The sequence below is a fragment of the Notolepis coatsorum genome, assembly GCF_963971535.1.
Source record: "Notolepis coatsorum genome assembly, chromosome: 6".
Lineage (NCBI taxonomy): Eukaryota > Metazoa > Chordata > Actinopteri > Aulopiformes > Paralepididae > Notolepis > Notolepis coatsorum.
Genome location: NC_140170.1, coordinates 168,537,592 through 168,559,805, shown reverse-complemented (window position 1 = coordinate 168,559,805; position 22,214 = coordinate 168,537,592). Strand labels below are relative to the sequence as shown.

The 22,214-nt window shown below is 42.5% G+C and overlaps 1 protein-coding gene across 2 annotated transcripts in view; it reads left to right on the top strand.

Annotated features, from left to right (window-relative positions):
- Positions 1–1,152: 1,152 nt before the first annotated feature.
- Positions 1,153–22,214, top strand: part of LOC311231099 (RNA-binding protein Musashi homolog 1-like) — a 74,823-nt gene continuing 53,761 nt past the window's right edge. For both annotated transcript variants that reach the window (XM_084317588.1, XM_084317587.1), the window contains exons 1-4: positions 1,153–1,253; positions 1,847–1,887; positions 2,647–2,728; positions 2,869–2,953. In XM_084317588.1, coding sequence (XP_084173714.1) covers positions 1,192–1,253; positions 1,847–1,887; positions 2,647–2,728; positions 2,869–2,953 — 270 coding nt within the window. In that variant the 5' untranslated portion in view covers positions 1,153–1,191. The remainder of the gene's footprint in view (positions 1,254–1,846; positions 1,888–2,646; positions 2,729–2,868; positions 2,954–22,214) is intronic.

Here is a 22,214-nt window from a genome sequence, read left to right as displayed (position 1 = left end):
AGAATGGGTACAGTACAGTACAGCTCAATACATACAATTGTTAAGAGGATGCAGACCTGAGAAAGACTTTCGTCTTGTTTCCATCAGGGTCCCCCATTTTCAATTCATCATATGACACACATGACATACAGATAGACAGTACTGCTACATCTATACATTTATGACATACCAGATTTTCAAATACAGTACTGTTTGTGATACTAAAAAAATCCAGAAGAAGAGTATATACATTTGACATAGAAACTGTGCATTGGGGGAGGTTGGGTAGGTGGGGTGGGGCTGTACATTGGAGGTGGGGGGGGGGGGGGGGGGGGACACTGTACATTGGAATACTGACATACATTTGACATGGAAACTGTACATTGGAGGAGGTTGGGTAGGTGTTGGGTTGGGTGGGGCTGTACATTGGAATACTGACAAAGCCATGCTTGGTCTTTATTGTACAACTGGGTTAGGACATTTGTAGGGGCCAGTTTTGAATTGCAGTCTCCCGTAGGTGTTCTTTGAGAGTGTTTTTGAAGGTGGGTAGTGATTAACAATTGTATGTATTGAGCTGTACTGTACTGTACCCATTCTGCAATCTGTTAATAAAATGTTCAATCAATCAATCAAACCCTTCACCTTTTGTGGTACAAAATATACTTTATTTTCAACACGGAGTATCACGATGAGACATCTGTCAGAAATATGATGTTGAAGTGCTGTGATTCCTAAAAAAAAAAAAAACCCACTCAAACGGTCAAACCCCCTGCATCAAGAAAGAAAGGTTGAATAATCTTTCCGAATCTGCTGCCTTGCATCTGGTTGATCCTGATTCCTGACTGTACGGCCTCTAACTAGCAGCATCCGAACGCTATCACCTTGTTGTATTTACCATTTGATCATTATTTCCGACGTGACGACGAGTTGACGAGGACCGACCGAACGCATCTTTTAGGCTCCGGGAAAACGAGGTAGAGAGGCGGAGTCTCTCTCTCTCTCTGTGTGTCTGTCTGTGTGTGTGTGTGTGTGTGTGTGTGTGTGTGTCTGTGTGTGTGTGTGTGTGTGTGTGCGCGCGCTCGATCCCTCCTCCTTTAGATAACCCCCCCCCCCCCTGCTCACCACCCAGCCACCCGCCCCTCAGAGTCTGGAGCCGTGGTGGAGCTCACCGCCTCTCCTCGCCTCACAGTGCGGGAATCCTAGTGGAGCAGAATGGATACGGAAGGGAGCCAAATCAGCCTGTCCTCCACGGACAACTCCCCCCACGACCCCTGGTAAAGAAGCCTCCCGGCCCGCGCTTCACCACCACACCACCACGCGTCGTGCTGCCTCTCTCTCGGTCCGTCCGGTGGCCTCGTTTCCCCGGGAGTTCCCACCTTGGAGTTGCGGTAGTTTTCAGCGCGTCGCTCCGCGGAGCAGCGCCGAGACAAAAGACACGCTGCTCCGCTGCGAGGTCTCCCCGCGAGACGCGCTCTCAGCCGCCGCGGCCACGCAGACAGACGCGTCACGGTCGCTTTCTCCGGTTGTTTGTCTCGGTTTAAACAAAAAGGCACATTGCAACTTTTTCCTCTCCTTCGTCTCTTCTGCTGGAAAGCCCGTCTTTTTTTCCACCGGGGGATTATTATAACGGCCCGACTTGGCCATTATAGTGTCTATATAATACGCAACATGGCCGATATTCTCCCCCCCCTTTACTTTAATTTTTTTTTAAATTTTATTTATGCTATTTTGTATCTTGTGTATCTTGTCTTCTGAATGATTTTTTTTTTTTTTTTTTTGTAACTACAATGTTATTGAAGGTATATTACTAGTACTGTGTTTCTGTGACACCTCATTCTATGGCCTCTGCTTCTCTCTCTCCATTCAGCAAAATGTTCATCGGAGGTCTGAGTTGGCAGACGACACAAGGTGAGCCCCTGTCCCGCACGCTACTACTTCACACAGACCCCCCCCCCGCTGCTCCTCGTCTCGTCCCACAACAACAATAGCCTCTTTGCTTGTAAACATCCTCGAGACGCTTCGTGAAGTTTGAGGACTGGACGGGAGTAGAGTCTCTAAATCAAAGTCTTCTATTCAACGACGAGGATCAGCCCTCGGGATTTAGACTTAATGCAGAAACACCACCAGGGAGATTATAACATTGGAAATGCGTTTACTATGGTGTATGTGCCCCCCCCCACCACAACGCACTGCAAATACTATTTCCACTCTGCTATTTATAATAACCTAGTATAATGATAACTTCCATGTTATTTTGATGTGCATGTTTTTGTTTTCATCACATCGCATGTTGGCACCGAATCCATTCATTTATACAGTTTATGACCTTGAAAACGGTCCAGATGGGGGGGGGGGGGGTGTAGCCTATAATATGGTGTATTATTTCGCGGTCGGGATCTGTAGTTCCAGACGGTAAACACCACGCATTGTAACCTGTGTGGCTCACAGGAGGCCTAATGGCTGTTATGCTTTAGCAGCCAAACAAGAGCGAGCATCGTGGGACACAAACACAACGTGGTCTTCTTCTTGTGTCCGCGACCGCATTGTCTCTCAGCGAAGCCCATATAGTTTCACATTGTGGCTATAATAATAAAAGCCCATTTTTGTGTGTGTGTGTGTTGCTTTAACGTACATTTCCACCTTCTTTTTTTGTGTGTATCTTCCCAGAGGGTTTGAAAGAGTACTTCTGTAAATTCGGCGAAGTGAAAGAGTGCATGGTGATGCGGGATCCCGTTACCAAGCGGTCGAGGTAAGGACGGGAGGGAGGCGTGCGCTGTGCCGTCCTATCACGGTGCCTTTTATAATTCCACTCGGTGTGTCGGGACTCTGCATCGCCTCTCTGTAAAATGAATGGTTGTTGTGCCTGTTTTCTCTCCCCCCCCCCCCCAGGGGATTCGGATTCGTAACATACGCAGATCAAGCTGGTGTGGACAAAGTTTTGGCGCAAAACAGACACGAACTGGATTCTAAAACAGTAAGTTATCTGTTCAATTGGTTGTGTCTGGTGATTAGCCTACTTTGCCCCCCCCCCTCATGTGTGCATAGTCGTTCATTCTTCTGTTGTATGAAGTGTGTTTTCTTATTGCATCTCCCCACGTATGGCTTGAGTTGAGCCCCTCCCCTCTCCACACACACACACACACACACACACTCAGTCCTCAGCTCATTTCCCCTGCAAATCCTGGTTCAGGGCGCCAACATGAAAGCGTTCTTTCTTGCTCTTCATCGCCATGGTTACCTGGGGACCTGAACAGGGTAGAGAGGCTGAAAGTCCCGGGGTTCTGTGGGGAGGCAAACAGCACCGTGTGGTGGCCACTCTGTCCACTCTGTGAAAAAACAAGTTGGAGGAAGGAAATAATTTATGCCAACCCGTTGTGGTTTACATTTACCAAGCAGGCGGAGGCACAAAGGCCTATAGAGCTAGCTGGTCTGGGATCTGAATCTATGAAGGTGTTAATGTTCTCGTCGGTAAAGCTAGCCTAATGGGATTGGGTGTGTCTCTCCTCTGACGCCGTGTAAACACAGACGGACACTCATGGGTTGATTTTTCGAGATTGAAAATCAATGGCACAGAAAGGAGAGGCGGGAGGGGAGGAGAAGTTGGTTTGGTTGTTGGACCGGGGCCCGGTTGCCAGGGGTGTTAGCTACCAGCCACAGGAGACAAAACGGTAAACTCTGTGGTCTTATGGGACTTGTGTCTCCATAACAACCCCCCCAGCATTTCAGCATCACCCAGAGACTCGTCTGTTTCATAGGTGCACTTTCACACACACACACACACACACACACACACACACACACACACACGCGCGCACACACACACACAAAATGCCACGTCATGCCAGCAACTAGTAAATCCATGCTTATTCTAAATCTCAATGGGTTTATCCTGAAAAACAAATGCATACATTTGTAAATTTTTTAAGTTTTATTCTTCTTCTTATTTTTTTTTATATGAGATATGGCACTTTTAGACTTTGTTGCATCAGAGAGGGGGGTGTTGTTACAGTATGTGATTTGCCTACTCTATTTGATGTGTTTTGATGATCATGAATGTATGCTTAAAGCTGTTATATGTAGTTGCTGCTGACAAGTTAGAATATGGGTAAGAGACTCATCCAGAGGCAGGTTATAGATACAGTTATCATGAGGTAAGAGACTCGTCCAGAGGCAGGTTATAGATACATTAAATGTACCTTAAGCTAACGTTTAGTTAATCTGGAGAATGTAGGCCTGGATCTAATAGTTTATTACTCTAACCTAGCTTACTAGGATAGAATATAATGTTAGCTTTTCAAACGTGTGTTGCTACAGCTAATATCAGTTTTTTTTAGCTAAGAAGAAAGAAGCACAGTTAAATACTTATCAGCTAAGCTAAACAACTTTAGATAATTGCATACGATATGCTGCTAACTTATGCCACCAAACGCTGTCCGACTTGACCACTATGATAACCTGATATTATGCGTAGAGCCCGAATATTATATAATATAATAAATATTCTTTATATTTATTTCTTCATGCAGACAGTGCTTCTGAGAATATTGTAAACAATGACGTGAGTATTATGTCCGAGTTATATCTAAACGATGGAGTCGGATTACACTCTGCTGGACAAACTGTTGACAGCATTTATATAAATGACCCATTTTCTCCATTATGTTCTGTAAAAAAGTTTTAATATCGCCACCTATCGGCAATCATATCGATATGTCGGCCGACACCAATATGTCTGTGATAGGCCAATACCCTACGATTTATAGTCAAGATAGCCACAAGCTAACATTATTACTGACTAATGTTAATGTTATTACTTTGCTGCAAGCTGACAACTATATTATACAAGACACAAATGTCACCCTTGTTAGTTGTGTAACTATATCGAGCTTGTTACAGTATCTGGCCAGTGGGCCACACAGCTTGATCCACAGGAAGCATTTTCACTGTGTCTCGTTTTAGTTTCAGAAACTGAATAAAAAATGAAAGAAACACCCCATCGCTCAGCCTCTGGATTAGGGTTTAATGTCTGGAAACGGGTTCCTGGGAATCCCCACCCACCCAGTCTATTTCCTGTTTCCAGAAAAATATGATAATAGGAGAAATTACAACATATTTTTTAGGAAAATATTTAGAACACATTTGAATATATTTAGAAAATACTGTATGTGTGGTTAAAACATGCAGCAGCTATGTACGTGTGTTGGTTGAACGCAACATACTAAAAGCTTACTGTAGGTTAAAACATGCAGCAGCTATGTACGTGTGTTTGTTGAACGCAACATACTAAAAGCTTACTGTAGGTTAAAACATGCAGCAGCTATGTACGTGTGTTGGTTGAAAGCAACATACTAAAAGCTTACTGTAGGTTAAAACATGCAGCAGCTATGTACGTGTGTTGGTTGAACGCAACATACTAAAAGCTTACTGTATGTGTGGTTAAAACATGCAGCAGCTATGTATGTGTGTTGGTTGAACGCAACATACTAAAAGCTTACTGTATGTGTGGTTAAAACATGCAGCAGCTATGTATGTGTGTTGGTTGAACGCAACATACTAAAAGCCTACTGTATGTTAAAATATGCAGCAGCAGCTATGTACGTGTGTGTGTTGAACGCAACATACTAAAAGCTTACTGTATGTGTGGTTAAAACATGCAGCAGCTATGTATGTGTGTTGGTTGAACGCAACATACTAAAAGCTTACTATATGTTAAAATATGCAGCAGCAGCTATGTACGTGTGTGTGTTGAACGCAACATACTAAAAGCTTACTGTATGTTAAAATATGCAGCAGCAGCTATGTACGTGTGTGTGTTGAACGCAACATACTAAAAGCTTACTGTATGTGTGGTTAAAACATGCAGCAGCTATGTATGTGTGTTGGTTGAACGCAACATACTAAAAGCTTACTATATGTTAAAATATGCAGCAGCAGCTATGTACGTGTGTGTGTTGAACGCAACATACTAAAAGCTTACTGTATGTTAAAATATGCAGCAGCAGCTATGTACGTGTGTGTGTTGAACGCAACATACTAAAAGCTTACTGTATGTGTGGTTAAAACATGCAGCAGCTATGTATGTGTGTTGGTTGAACGCAACATACTAAAAGCCTACTGTATGTTAAAATATGCAGCAGCAGCTATGTACGTGTGTGTGTTGAACGCAACATACTAAAAGCTTACTGTAGCCTAAGGCTCACACACATCCCCAACACACCACCATGGATGCTGCTGGTGACCATTGCTCAAACTGCAACCGTGTCGTGACAAAATACTTTACCAATATGAAAGGAAGAAAACACCACTGATTTAACTCGCAGGCAAGCAAAGAAAAGGCTGTTTTATATCAATAAGTGACAATGTTATTTTCAGCCCTGAACTGGCCACAGCAGCGTTCTTAATGGAATGACACCAAATGACTTCGCTAACAATGAAGAATTGTCGAATATCAATTCCACTAGGCTGTTTTCAGCAGACTGTGAACGTTGGCATTTGATATTATTGGTAGCGGACACAGCGGAACATCGCAGGACCAATCTCTCTACATTCTTCTGCTCCTTCTCACTTAAGTTGAGAGACAAAAAGGTCACTGCCCTTAGCTGACTAGTAGTCGTGCCCGATTCTATCAATATATGCCTTGCGAGATTAACCAAAGGACAGGAAGGGAATTCATCCAGGCCGCACAGGGATGCCGGATCTTAACAGTTGCTCACATGACGAAAGTGGAACCAAGTTGCATAGGCCTTAAGTATTCAGCCACACCAGCTACATTCACCTGCAAGGAAATAATGCAACCTGTGTTCCTCCTTGTGAGAATGATTTAATTACACCTCTATTATACATAGAACAGAATTATAGAGCATTTCCCCTCCTGTCATTCAAACTCCAGACAAGTTTCTCCTGTGCATTGCCCTGGTTTAACGCTCCTGGAAGCTGTCCAACATCCTGTCCAGATTAGTGCTCCTCAAGCAGCTCTTTACATTATCGTATATAGTATTAGTGTGTTTGAATGCGGTGCACAATGAAGGATCAATTGTAGGCAGAGATGAGCTGTCCCTCTACATTAGTCTTTGACAAACACACAGACTGTGTCTGTCCCTCTACATTAGTCTTTGACAAACACACAGACTGTCTGTGCCTCTACATTAGTCTTTGACAAACACACAGACTGTCTGTGCCTCTACATTAGTCTTTGACAAACACACAGACTGTCTGTTCCTCTACGTTAGTCTTTGACAAACACACAGACTGTCTGTTCCTCTACATTAGTCTTTGACAAACACACAGACTGTCTGTGCCTCTACATTAGTCTTTGACAAACACACGTCTACCCAGACTGACTGTCTGTTCCACTACGTTAGTCTTTGACAAACACACCATCTACCCAGGCTGACTGTTGGTTATTTTGCTACAGACGGTGATGTCTTGGCTGTATGCTGAGTAATAACTTCTAAGTTGTAAAGGTCTTCTATGACTCATTTCGCTTCCCTAAACTACAGGAAACTCCAGGCCTAGCAACCTGTGTTTGTATTGTGTGTGTGTGTGCACCTGCACAGGGCTAATACTGGTGTATATGTGTGTGTGTGCACATGCACAGGGCTAATACTGGTGTATCTGTGTGTGTGCGCACATGCACAGGGCTAATACTGGTGTATATGTGTGTGTGTGCACATGCACAGGGCTAATACTGGTGTATATGTGTGTGTGTGCACATGCACAGGGCTAATACTGGTGTATATGTGTGTGTGTGCACATGCACAGGGCTAATACTGGTGTATATGTGTGTGTGCACATGCACAGGGCTAATACTGGTGTATATGTGTGTGTGTGCACATGCACAGGGCGGCTATTGGCTAATACTGGTGTATTTGTGTGTGTGTGCACATGCACAGGGCTAATACTGGTGTGTGTGTGTGTGTGCACATGCACAGGGCTAATACTGGTGTATATGTGTGTGTGTGTGCTCATGCGCAGGGATAATACTGGTTTGGAGGCAGGTGCCTTTGAAAGCGCACCGCTCCGTCCTGTACCAGACTACTGGAGCGCTTAGGCGTCGGCCCATCTTAAACCAAAACATGAAGCTAAACAATAATGATATAAAGAACTCACCGTCGCTTTGTAGACTTGTGTCAGACCCCTGGGAGAGCAGCTGGTGGGAAGTAGATACGCTTCTCCTATACCAATGCCTTCCGTTTTGTTAGTTGTTTTTTCACATAATAAATTATTATAGTCTTTTTTCTTGTTATCTTTAGTAAATCGGTAAAACTAGCCGTATTCTATTTCCTAACTACCGAAGAGATACCGGATGCAAAGGGGGACCGTCGCTGTGGGCCTCAAACTGTGTCCTAAAGGAGGACATTTTTCATTCGGTTCTAAAGGCAAAAATATAAAGTTAGGATTTCCCCCCAAAAGCTACACACTGCAATTTTTAAAGGCTGCTGTGTTGAACCGTCTCTGTATATTCTGAGGACGGGTGTGTTGACCGGAGCGAAAGAGCCTCTGTCCCAACACTCTCTACACCTGTCCACTCTCTCTCTCTAGTTTCTCTTTTCATATTTTTCTTCTCATGTTCTCTCTCTCTCTTTCTCTCCACTGCCCCCCCCCCCATCCGCCCTCCACCTCCACCCCCAGTTGGAGGATAACTATTGTTTGATCAGCATGAGATGAGAGGAGAGAGAAAAAAGGAGACTGACATTCCTCCCTGGAATTAGGAAGAATGTTCTACGCTTTGAATGTTTTTTCATGCTCGCCCCATGGAGGGTGAGAAACGAACTGAAGAGAGAGAGAGAGGGGGGAGGGGGGGGGGGGGGGTAAGGTGGTGGGGGCTGACACGGGTGACACGGGGGCCGAACACAAGCGCTCTGAGAAATAGAGGCAGAACGCGCGACGAGTCGAGTCCAAACCACCGCCAACAGAACTCTTTAGGATTTCTTTTATTTAACGTTGAGATTTCCATCTCTTCTTCCAAGTGGGCCCTGGTTCAGTGAGGCGGCGTTACAGATACTGATAACATATGAAACAACATTAAAACAAACACACATGAAATAAACAAGATAGTAAAAGCAAAGAAAAAAGAAAAGTAGAGAAAATGTCACCGTCGTCACATCATTTACTGACTAATCACTCTGTGAGAAAACTCTGGAATCAATTGACACCATAGATACAGATTTCTTTTGAACCCTTTCACTACCACACCACCAAAGGGGTTAACCCTTTCAATGCGACGATACAGACGGTTAACCCTTTCACTGCCACGTGACAACGGGTTAACCCTTTCACTACCACACTAGTACTGTAGTGTGGTAGTGAAGGGGTTTTAACCTTCTGTCGTGTTAGGTAGGGAAAGGGTTAAAGCACAAAATAAAACTCGAAAAATCGTAATACGTGTCTCACTTCAAAACCAGAATGTAATAACGAAAGCTGGCCCTTTCTTCTCGTGAGGCCGGTGGAGAGGCGGGTGTTTTGGGAGTAGGTTAGATTTCCTGTCGAGGCTGAATAGACGGCCCCAGGGCAGCGCTGTGCCATTGTGTTGCTTTGGACAGAGACGGAGGACAGCACTGCTATTTGTTCTCCTGGAGAACAAGTTCCCTGGGACCAGTTACTGGGGAGAGAAGGAGACGTATCAGATACTAGGGGCGGGGGGAAATACATACAGCGATATATCACAATATATCATGTTTACGTGGCAGTATTATTATATCCATACAGCAATATGTCATGATGTTTATGTGCTAATATTATATCAATACAGCAATAAATCATGATGTTCATTCATTGTTTACGTGCTGATATCATATCCATACAGCAATATATCATGATGTTTACGTGCTAATATTTGATCAATACAGCAATATATCATGATGTTTACGTGCTAATATTATATCCATACAGCAATATATCATGATGTTTACGTGCTAATATTTGATCAATACAGCAATATATCATGATGTTTACGTGGCAATATTATATCAATACAGTATCAATATTTGATCTTGACCATCCCAACAAACAAACAAAACAAACAAATTTTACTGCAATAAAACTATTGGAATGAGGTGAACAGACTGAAAACGTTATCTCAATCTCGATAGACATAGACGTGTAGTATATTAGCACATAATTATATCCACATAGAGTTGTAGTATATTAGCAGATATATCCACATAGACGTGTAGTATATTAGCAGATATATCCACATAGAGTTGTTGTAGTATAGTATAGTAGATTAGATTAGATTCAATGTATTGTCATCATACAGCAGAAGTACAACGAAATGAAGTTTGGTATCCAACCAGAGTGCAAATGTAACAATAAAGTGCAATAGTAATATACAAACTGGGTATGAAATATATAAATTAGTACTGCTGAGTAATAAGCTAACATCAGATATATGTACAGAGTTGCAGTATTAATATGTAAAGTGAGTGACAGCAGTGTAACTAGTAAGAGTAGGTGAGGGATATGCACAGATATAGTATTTATATAAATGTAAAAAGGATTATATGCAGGTATGTACAGACAGATGTGGATATATGAGTAGACTATATTATGAGGTTGGTGACGATGAGGTGTTGAGGGTCCAAGAGAGGAGGTCCTCTGAGATGTGGACAGGAATTTGAAGCCGGAGACAACCAGCTCAACCTCCGTCCCGTTGCTGTGGGCGCCAGGCGGGGGCTTACGCACCGGCTTTAGTCTTCCTGCAACCCACGAGGAGCTCCTTGGTGTCGAGGGCCAGGTTGTTGTCGGCGCCCTGCACTGCCAGGTGCTGGACCTCCTCCCTGTAGGCCGACTCATCATCGCTGTATTTAGCATTTTAGCATTTCGTTATTTTTTTTTATCATTATTAGTAGGGATGCTCGATATTGGCTTTTTTACCGATATTCCGATATTGTCCAACTCTTAATTTCCGATACCGATATCAACCGATATCACATTTTAATGCCGATATCGGCCGATAATATCGGTAGGTCGATAATATCGGACATAATTTCTATAGAAATGTAAAAAAAAAATAAAAAATTGAAAACCGATACCGATATTTTCCGATATCACATCTTAATGCCGATATCGGCTGATAATATCGGTAGGCCGATAATATCGGACATCCCTAATCATTATGTTAGATTCGATTATTAGATTATATATTTGTAACTATATTTATTGTCGGGCAAAATAACCGAGAGTCTTTTAACATTTCCAGTGCACATTCATGACCCCAAGACGAGGAAGAATTCTATTGATGTTGGTTACCCCGTGACCTTTCCTCTAGCGCCACCATCAGGCCAAATGTTCAATACTGAAATGAGTGTACCGCCATCCAATTTCCACCAAACTTGACAAATATAGTTGCCTTACCATGTAATAGTGTCGTAGTGCAATCGTGTCATAATGTGAATAGGGCCATAGTGTGTAATAGTGTCATATGAATGGCATGGGGAGATCTGCTGTCATTGATCTATTTTTGCCTCGTCGCCTACATTTAAGCGCAACCCTTTCTAGTTTCAGTCTTATGTTCATTTGCCCGGCTGTGATGTGCAGCTAGCAAAGCATAGCGGTACATATACACCCAGGAACCAGCCACACTCATCCATGCACAGCGGCTACATATAGTATGTTCGCACCAGGCCATGCCGGCCTGCCACGGTCAGCCACGGTCAGCCACGGCGAGTGGTTAAAAACCTGCTCCATGCTACTAGTAGTTAGCACTTAGGAGTTAGCGCTAGCTCCTAGCTGTCTGGAGATTAACTGCTAATGCTGACGTGGACAAGATGGGAGAGGGGGGATAGATAGATAGAGAGAGGGGGAGAGAGAGAGGCATAGCTCCTGCTCTGTAATTAGTATAGATCTCAAAAGCAACTAATTGGATTTAAGGAAACAAACTGGATTGGACTTCCGAGGTAGAGCCCTGGGAGCTAATGCTAAAGCCGGGACCTGTCCCGTCAGTGGAGGCAGGGCACACTCTGCACCACACACACACACACACACACACACACACACACACACACACACACACACACACACACACACACACGCACACGCACACACACAATCTCACCACCATGGCCCCAAAGAGCTGTCCTAGCAGGGTCTTAGGGGCTGGGGGTTATGGGTTCCTCATTAGTGAGCTTCGTTAACTAATTACTGTGCCATTGTTTAGCCGGGCAGGTTGACCGTGCTGGCCTAAGCCCAAACCAAGTCTCTCTCTCTCTCTCTCTCTCTCTCTCTCTCTCTCTCTCTCTCTCTCTCTCTCTCTCTCTCTCTCTCTCTCTCTCTCTCTCTCTCTCTCTCTCTCTCTCTCTCTCTCTCTCTCTCTCTCTCTCTCTCTCTCTCTCTCTCTCTCTCTCTCTCTCTCTCTCTCTCTCTCTCTCTCTCTCTCTCTCTCTCTCTCTCTCTCCCTGGTGTGGTTTGTATTGATTCCATGGCCATAATGGGCTGCCATACAGTACTTCCTATCAAGTGTGTTGACCGCTCTGTTGTAAATAATGAGCCTGTCTGTTGAGGCAGAGTACCGTGTGAGTGAATGAGAGGCTGTGTGTGTGTGTGTGTGTGTGTGGCTGTGATTGTGTGCACTGCATACTGTATGCACTGTGAGTATGCAAATAGGAATTTTGTTTGTGGATTGAGTGGTTGAGTTTGTGTGACTGTGTTTGGTGTGTGTGTGTCTGCACGTTACAGCTGAACAATTAATCAGAATTTGATCGAAATGCCTATATGGCCAAATACAATAATAATAATTAATAATATCCCTGCAAAAAACCTGTGATCATTTTGAATGTTTTAAAAAAAATACGCAGTTTCATTGTTCAAATTGCAATATCAAGGCTTCTTTATTAGGACCCACGTCTTTATTAGTTTGAGCAGACTGGTGACTCGGCAAGACCTCACAACAATACAAACACAAAAGACGTTAAAACAAGTATCAGAAATAGTATCAAAACTCAAAAAAATAACAAAATAAAGTCAAATAATTGCAATTAGATATTTGTCCCTGAATCATTCAGCCTGTGTGTGTGTGTGTGTGTGTGTGTGTGTGTGCAGGCGTACAAGCCATAGTGTACACATATGTGTGTTTGCACTGCGAGTGTAGCTCTGTTTGATTGAGTGCGTGTGTCTATGTGTTTGCACTGTATGGGGGTCGGTGGTTGGGGTGATGAGGGGGGGGGGGGGTCCCTCTATGGTCCCATCTGTTTTGTCCTTTTTGTCCTGTTAATTAATGAAATCAGAGGGGCTGCCTGCTGGGACGGTCCCCCTGCACAGACACACCGGACAGCCCTCTCTCACGGCCACTCTCTCTCTACTTCTGGCTTTCTCTCTCTCTGTCTCTGTATCTCTCTCTCCCTCTCTCTCTAGCTTTCATTCTCATTATCTGTCTCTGTCTCTCTCACTCTCTCTCCTTCTGACTTTCTCTCTCTCTCTCTCTCTCTCTCTCTCTCTCTCTCTCTCTCTCTCTCTCTCTCTTCTTTCCAATCCCATTCTCTCCCATCCTCACCTGCATACATAATATGGATGGGCCTTAGTACACATGTGAGTGAGTGTGTCTGTGTGTGTGTGTGTCCTGTAACACACTGGCAGGACAAAGCGATGCTGTCCTCTGCTCAGGCTGTTTAACACCTGTCTCTCTGGCCACACCCACATTATCTCTGGCCACACCCACATTATCTCTGGCCACACCCACATTATCTCTGGTCACGCCCACATTGTCTGCTGTTTTGAAGTAGAGCCCAACTGATTCATCTGGCCGATATCGGCCTATCGCAGACTAGTGTTGTCACGGTACCGAAATTTTGACTTTGATACCGATACCATCCTAAGTATCACGATTCCGGTTCTAACACGATACCACGGTAAAAACCTAAAATATCAGGAAAAGTAATGGAATATAATATTAGATGACAGAACATGGAACAGTGCAGACACTGTTGACATGCCCACTGTGCAAAGCGTGCTTTCTCTCTCACACACACACACACTGCTCCGTCACGCATCCACTCAACTCATAGAAAATACAGCATCAGCATATTATTCTAAAAGTATCGATACTAATAATAAAATGGAGTATTGGACCTTTTTAATGCCTGGGTATCGCGATACTCTTTTAGTATCGGTGTATCAGGCAACCCGATCGTCCACATATCGGTATTGGCTGATATGTTGGCCGATAGGCGATGATATTAAAAGTTTTCTTTACAGAACGTAATGGAGAAAAGTGCTTGCGGTCATTTAGAAATGTTGTCGTCACAGTTTGTCCAGCAGAGCGTGTGCCGACTCCATTGTTTACATGTAACTCAGTCATAATACATGCATCTCATAGCTCGCTTGACAGAGTAAAGAATACATGATTTAAAGTTGGTAGAGAGGACATCGGATGTTTTGCCAGTGACTACACTCACTGGTATCTTTTTTAATATACCTACCTATTACCTAAATATAAAGATGAATTCATAATTTGTGACTATTTCACACTTTCTTGCATTTATAATTTGTTTTACAGTAAACAGTACAAGAAAGGTAAGTAAGGTGTGGTACTACATAAAGATAAATATATGAAGAATATCGGCTGATATAACGACATATTTTACTCTATATTTGACATATTTTACAACTTGTGGTTGTTCTGCTTCTCCTCCTCTGTCAGAGATATTATCTGTGCCTGTTGTTGATTTGACGTGACTTTGTTTTGTGGTCTGTTCCGGTTTGTTCAAAGATACACAGCGCATGCACATTTATTGCACATTTACTGGATGTGCTTTTATCTCTCAAAGGAAATACACCTATGAAGAATCATCAAATGCCAAAGCGTGTCACCTATACCCTTGACTCAGAATTGTCTTGTTTTATTGAAATCGGCACAGTAATAGTTTGTTTTATACTTACAGAAATATGATATCTAGAGGAGGAATGGTGGTGTTGACAGTGGAAAACGGGGACAGCAGTGGTCACTAGCTTACTTGTAGATTACCAGAGATAGAGGTAAGACTGCTGAATGTTTACAAGATCTACTGAAGTGAAATATCCCTTTTAAGGACGACTTGTATTGCTGAAGAGCTGGCTGATGCCAGGCAAAAACAGAGTGTCGGTATTGGAGAATTCACCCAGTGTTAGAATCTGGGAATGTGAGAAATCAGAGAGAAGTTACTTTATTTTCTGCATTTTCACCACATTTCTAGTTCTGTAATGGAGAAAGATATTTTATCTGTTCATGTTCAACTAATGATCTAAGTCTATACTATTAAAACTAAGATTTACATGTCTATACTGTTCAGTAAAAGTAATGATCTAAGTCTATACTGCTCAGTAAGTAATGATCTAAGTCTATACTGTTCAGTAATGAGACATTATTCGGTATCAGCTCAGAATTGATCAGTGAAAAAGTGCCTCCCTGATGAATATTCTACAAACTAATTGGGTTCATTAGAATATTCTTCTTCTTTTCAAATTTCAATCCCAATCCCCCAAAAAAAAGCAATTTCTTCCAGTGATCTGGCTAAGCCATTTTACTTTGTGGCCACGGTTTCCGCTAGAAAGAATTGATGCTCTGTGTCCTAGACGCTTTCAATGTTCCGGATGAATGGGAGAAATTCCGGTAAAATATGATGTGTTTAGTGAGCTTAAAAACAACTGATAGACTATAAAATGACATCAAGGTTGACAAGGCATGTCGATTTATAATATTTATATTTAAAAGTAGGCTACTTTTACTTATATTACAAATAAGTCCCGTCAATAGACTCATGTGCATAACACGTCCCCATGGCCGGAGTGTAGGACAAGCTTAGTCATAATGAGTCAAGTTAAATAGACCCTCCAAAGATATATCTGTTTCAGTTTTTGTATAAGTGAATGAAACTCTGCTCGCTGTCCAGTTCAGCACCACGGACAGTGCTGCTCTGCTGAAATGGAAAGACAACCCTCTCTCTGCTGGCACACTCGAGACAAGGATCAAGCAGGCTACCTCGGCCAGTTTGGCCCACTCTGGAATTATTGTCACTATGACAATAGAGAGATTTAAATATGTCAGACGTCAACAGATGTCCCTGGTAAAGAACGGAAACCCTGTTTGTGGTCTATATATTCTCTCCTCTGTGGCTAATCTGTCACTCTAGAGCTTCTGGTAGTTGATCGTGACCATGTTACCTTGACCTACATACAGTAGATGTATTGTTATGATGTTCCAACAGTATGCGTCTTAACAGCATGCCATGACCTAAAAATCTATCTATTTCTGTTTTCATTCTTGTGATATAGTTTCAACTTTCTCATGACTTTAGAACTATAAATCGTTTGCCCACTAAATCCTAGTACACATTTATAGCAATATAATATCACATTTTATTTTCGATCCGTGGAACGCATAATATACACAAATCATATTTAAATGATGGATAATGGTTACAAACGGTATTACAGTGTGCACTTCTGTAAAGGGGCTGCCATGTTTACTATATATATATTTATATAGGCAGAAGGTACAGCATGCCTGTATGTTACGAGCCTACAGTGTCGTTCCATGATCCATGTCGGTGTCTTCTAATCTCTTTAGGGCACCTTGTATCCCACAGACAGGTCTGTTAAAACTCTGTTGGACTGACCTCAATGACAGTTAAGAACCAATTGATCTCTTAACCTCTTAAGCCCGATCGGTACCGGGCCGAGATTTATTTCACGTCATAAATAGATCAATACAGTCCGTATTAAGTGATGTTGCGTTTCCTTTTCAAATGTAGCCAAGAGTAAATATCCTAACCCTATCAAAACAGCAGTCAAAGTGTATATTTTCAGCACTACGTTTGTTTACCAATGATTTGAAGTGTTGTTAGTGAAATATGAGCTTATAAAAATCTCGAATGTCATGAAATCGTTGTAGTCCTAAGAAAGAGGAGACCCAGGGCTTTCGATGGACGTCTACATTTCATAAAACTACACTACCCAACTCATGGGTCGAACGAACCTCAACATTATTGCCATAAAATACAACGTATATTGTTTCTGAACGTCTAGGAAAAATCTCTGTCACAATCCGGTAAAAATGGCGGAGCTATGGACATTATACAAAAGTAACTGTACTTACAGTAAATTTCATTCACAGTATTTTCTGTCCTGTAACGGGCGCCTGGTGGTACTAAATCCAGATTGAACTGTGCCATTGGAAAGATGAGATTCGGGCCGATCCATAGATGTATGACTTGGCCATAATAAGGTAATTTATAAGCCTGTGTCCGGATGGCAAAATGCAGTACTGTATCTACAAAAAAACCTGTAAATCATCTGCCCTTTGTTCATTTGCTTTTTCTTTTCATAGATTTTTTGTACACTTGATCTCAAGAAGGTGCTAACTACTACTAATAATACAAAACAAATAATAATAATTTATATTCTCCTTTGGTTCATTATAATCTACTCAAGCATTGTAACAGACACAATATTTCTGACACTGGGAATACATTCCCTGAGGTCCATAGATGTCCCTAAATACCAAGAACATGCAAATAGCCCTTGTAGAAGTGGAGCAATGTTCCATTTACTTGGGTATGTACTTTTAGACAAATCTTCTGAAAATATGGCTAGGGCTTAAGAGGTTAAGTACTGCATTGTCATCTCCTTAGTCCCTTAAAATGCTTCAGTTAGAAACTCGAGCAGGACGAAATCACACCTCCGCTCACAAAAGTGGACACCACAATTGTTTTTGGAACATGTGAAGGTGTTTTAATTTGTTGGGATGAGGAATTGGCAGTAGTAGCAAAAATAGAGGTTTCTCATCATGCAGTAGCAACTTTAGAGGTTTCCCATAATCTGTCTTATTAGTACATCATGCCAGCACAGACTAGTCTTTGGCCTTTTTTGATCACCAAAAAGAATAATAAATATGAACAAAAAGTCAAATTAGAAGAATGCAGATTTACTCTCGACCTCCACCAAGGCCCAACAATCTTCCCACTTTGCCATTACTTTCACATGCAACTGAACATTCTACTGGGTAGATGACAGAAACGAGAGTTGCAGATATTGCCAGTCTCACCAGACCCAGGGCATAAAACCATGTCGTGGCGCTAGAGAAAGGGTCACAGATGACAAGAAACAACAGGTTGGTTCTTCTAGGGGTCATGATTGTTCACAGCAAATTCTAGGACTGTATGACTAACGTGTCAGGAGATGTGCTCATTTGACAATGCAAAGTTTGGCCTGACGGTGGCGCTTGAGGAAAGGTCAGTGGTCAAAGGTCACATTTCTTCCTCGTGGGGTCATGAATGTGCACAGAGAATCCGGTTGTTACTTTTGGAGATATCTCGTTCTCGATTAGGCTTGATGGTGACACGAGAGGAAAGGTCATGGTGTCTTCCTCTAAAGGTCGTGAGTCAGGAGGAGAGGCACCCGTTTGAAGACGTTGGTGCGATGGTGCTACAGGACATGGGTTCCTCCTCTCAGGGGTCATGAATGTGCACTGCAAAGATTTCACGGTGATCCTGCCATTACTTTTTGAGATATCTCATTTGTTGAACTGACAGACTACTCACTCACTCACTCACTCACTCACTCACTCACTCACTCACTCACTCACTCACTCACTCACTCACTTGATCACTCACTCACTCACTCACTCACTCACTCACTCACTCACTCACTCACTCACTCACTCACTCACTCACTCACTCACTCACTCACTCACTCACTCTCTCACTCACTCACTCACTCACTCACTCACTCACTCACTCACTCACTCACTCACTCACTCACTCACTCACTCACTCACTCACTCGATCACTCACTCGATCACTCACTCACTCACTCACTCACTCACTCACTCACTCACTCACTTACAGAATGGACCGATTACATAACCTCCTCCCTGACTACAGTATCTAGGTAACGACTACATTTTCCAAACAATTAACATCTTTCTATTTCAATGATTTATCATCTGAGTGCGTCTCTGTGCCGGTTCCAGCCGCTGCTCGTCACCTTTTCTGCCTCTGATGCGGAACATAATAGGCAAAGTAGGATATCCATTATGCTGTTAGTGTTTGGCGGAGGAAGCAGAATCGGCTTTAAAGAGCTAAACCTGGCTCCCAGAGGACACTCTGGTGGCCTGTCGTGTCCTGCTCACCTCTGTCTCTGTGCTGCACCAGCTGGGGACGATGTGATTTATCTTGTCTTTACCCTATACGTCTGAGGACAAGCACTCTGTCCTGCTCTCCTTCTCTCCTGAGGACAAGCACTCTGTCCTGCTCTCCTTCTGTCCTGAGGACAAGCACTCTGTCCTGCTCTCCTTCTGTCCTGAGGACAAGGACTCTCTCCTGCTCTCCTGAGGACAAGCACTCTGTCCTGCTCTCCTTCTCTCCTGAGGACAAGGACTCTGTCCTGCTCTCCTGAGGACAAGCACTCTGTCCTGCTCTCCTTCTCTCCTGAGGACAAGCACTCTGTCCTGCTCTCCTTCTCTCCTGAGGACAAGCACTCTGTCCTGCTCTCCTTCTCTCCTGAGGACAAGGACTCTGTCCTGCTCTCCTGAGGACAAGGACTCTCTCCTTCTCTCCTGAGGACAAGGACTCTCTCCTTCTCTCCTGAGGACAAGCACTCTGTCCTGCTCTCCTTCTCTCCTGAGGACAAGGACTCTGTCCTGCTCTCCTGAGTACAATAACTCTGTCCTGCTCTGCTGAGGACAAGCACTCTGTCCTGCTCTCCTTCTCTCCTGAGGACAAGGACTCTGTCCTGCTGTCCTGAGGACAAGGACTTTGTCCTGCTCTCCTGAGTACAATAACTCTGTCCTGCTCTGCTGAGTACAATAACTCTGTCCTGCTCTCCTGAGTACAAGCACTCTGTCCTGCTCTCCTCAGTACAAGGACTTTGTACATCGCAGCCACATCCTATTGACTTACATGTCGTGTGTTGCCTCTGAGGTGACAGACGGTCTTCATTTGATATGAATATTAGGGCTGCAACGATTAGTCGACATAATCGACGATGTCGATTATAAAAAAATCGTCGACGAGGAATTGTTGTGTCGATTAGTTGTTTAAATTTATTATTATTATTATTATTATTATTATTATTATTATTATTATTATTATTATTATTATTATTATTATTATTATTATTATTATTATTATTATTATTATTATTATTATTATTATTATTATTATTTTATTTTATTTAATTTTTTATTTTTTTTGCACTACCTATCTTTGTGAAAGTGGCTTCTCAGCTCTGGTCCAGCTGAAGACTTCTTAGCTTAACATAACAGACCGACAGTAAGTTTGGGGGAACTAATGGGATAACTGGGGATGTTGTTTGGTCCTGACAAGAGTCTCAAAGTCTGGGGTGATGGTAGACAAAACAACTCTGAGGTCATGCTCAATGTCCAATCTGTTCCTCTGCTCTGTCTTCAGCTGGACCAGAGCTGAGAAGCCACTTTCACAAAGATAGGTAGTGCAAAAAAAAAAGTATTATTATTTAAAAAAAAAATTATATAATTTTTTTTCTCGATTAGTCGACTAATCGAAAAAATTATCGACAGATTAGTCGACTACCAAAATAGTCAGTAGTTGCAGCCCTAATGAATATATGTGGCTCATTGTTGTAGTCACTCCACTCTGGCAGTCAAAGAGCTGACATACAAATAAAAAAAGGTCTACATTAAACATAAATGACACAGCGGTCACCATTTCAAAGGGAGTTTATTTACTTTGTGACATGCACTAATCATCAATATCTTATGCCAAATGATCAGGGATAAAAAAAAAAATATAAAATAACTATTTTTTATCAATTAACAAGTCAGAGTCCTTGTCTGCACCTTCCGAGTCCGAATGCAGTCAATGATCGAGTCCGAGTCATCAGTGCTCAAGTCCAAGTCGAGTCACGAGTCCTGAAAATCAGTCCAGGACTCGGACTCGAGTCTCTGATGTGGATATCAGGAATCGTTTTGATCCCTTCTATTTCTATTCTTCTGTTTGAAATTGATTCTCGTATTGTCACAATTATTCGGGGTATGTGTTTCGAAGTGTGCATTTCGTGTAAATCCTTCGGGTTAATCTGTAGGAATTAGTGAGTTAGCAGTTTCTAGTTCCAAGATCATGAAAAAGTTGAAACCATATCACAAGACTGAAAACTGAGCCCCCCTTTAAAAAAAAATGGATAATTTTTACTCTTAGGCCCAGTCCACACGAACGCAGGGTTTTATGTAACCGTGATTTAATGTTCGGGTCCAGGGTGAAGTTTTGGGCGAATCCTGGTTTCAGTGGTTGCGTGTGGACATAGTAACCGAGATTATTTCCAGTGTTTATGGCAGAGCTGTCGCAAGTAGTGTTATATGAAAATGATTGTAACAAACTTTTGTTCGAAACGTATCGTCCAGATATTAGACCTGGCCACCATCACCAGTAAACAATCAATAGCGATCGATATCGGGGGTCCCTGATGTAAACAAGACGAAAGTCTTTCTCTGGTCTGCATCGCCTTAACAATTGTGTGTATTGAGCTGTACTGCATTGTACCCATTCTGCAATCTGTTAATAAAATGTTCAATCAATCAATCAATCATCAACAATGTTTGTGTCCAGCAAGCTAGTCCCCCCATGTGTAACGTTATTAAGCATTAACTTATGTTGGAAATGACAATTATCTATTAATTAATGACGTGATGATTAAAGGATGTCCACTCCCATTCTACGATACCAGTGCCTCACCAGCTAACCACACGTAAGCTAACAAAATCAGCGATCTTTGTACGTTATGTACGCTAGCCGCAATGCTAACTATTATAATGGTAAATCCCAATCACATTAGCACGTAAGCTAACAAAATCAGCTATCTTATTGTGAGACTAAACTCTCCGCTCTTGGTGGTAAATTGTGTTGATGTTGGTTTTGTTTCATCAACAAATGAGGCAGAACACACAGTGAATGTATCCTTTTTTGTTTATTGCACTTTGTTCTTGCTGCAAACAAATAATGAATGCTAAGGAAATTTAAAGATGGCGGGTTTCTGTTTTGTGCAGGACGCCCCGTGTAGCGCAATGATAACGTAGTGACGCGTTCAACCCTTCTGATTGGTTGAAATGGCCTTCATGTTTGAACTACATCGCCACCTTTTGCTTTGGCATTGTACTACATGTATAATTATATTACATCACTCTGTAGCGGATTTTACAGTTGCGTGAGTACGCGGTTATTTTTTTAAACCACTCGTGTGTACGGAGGATTATTTTTTTTTAAAACCTCTGTGTCAAAAATACCCGTGAT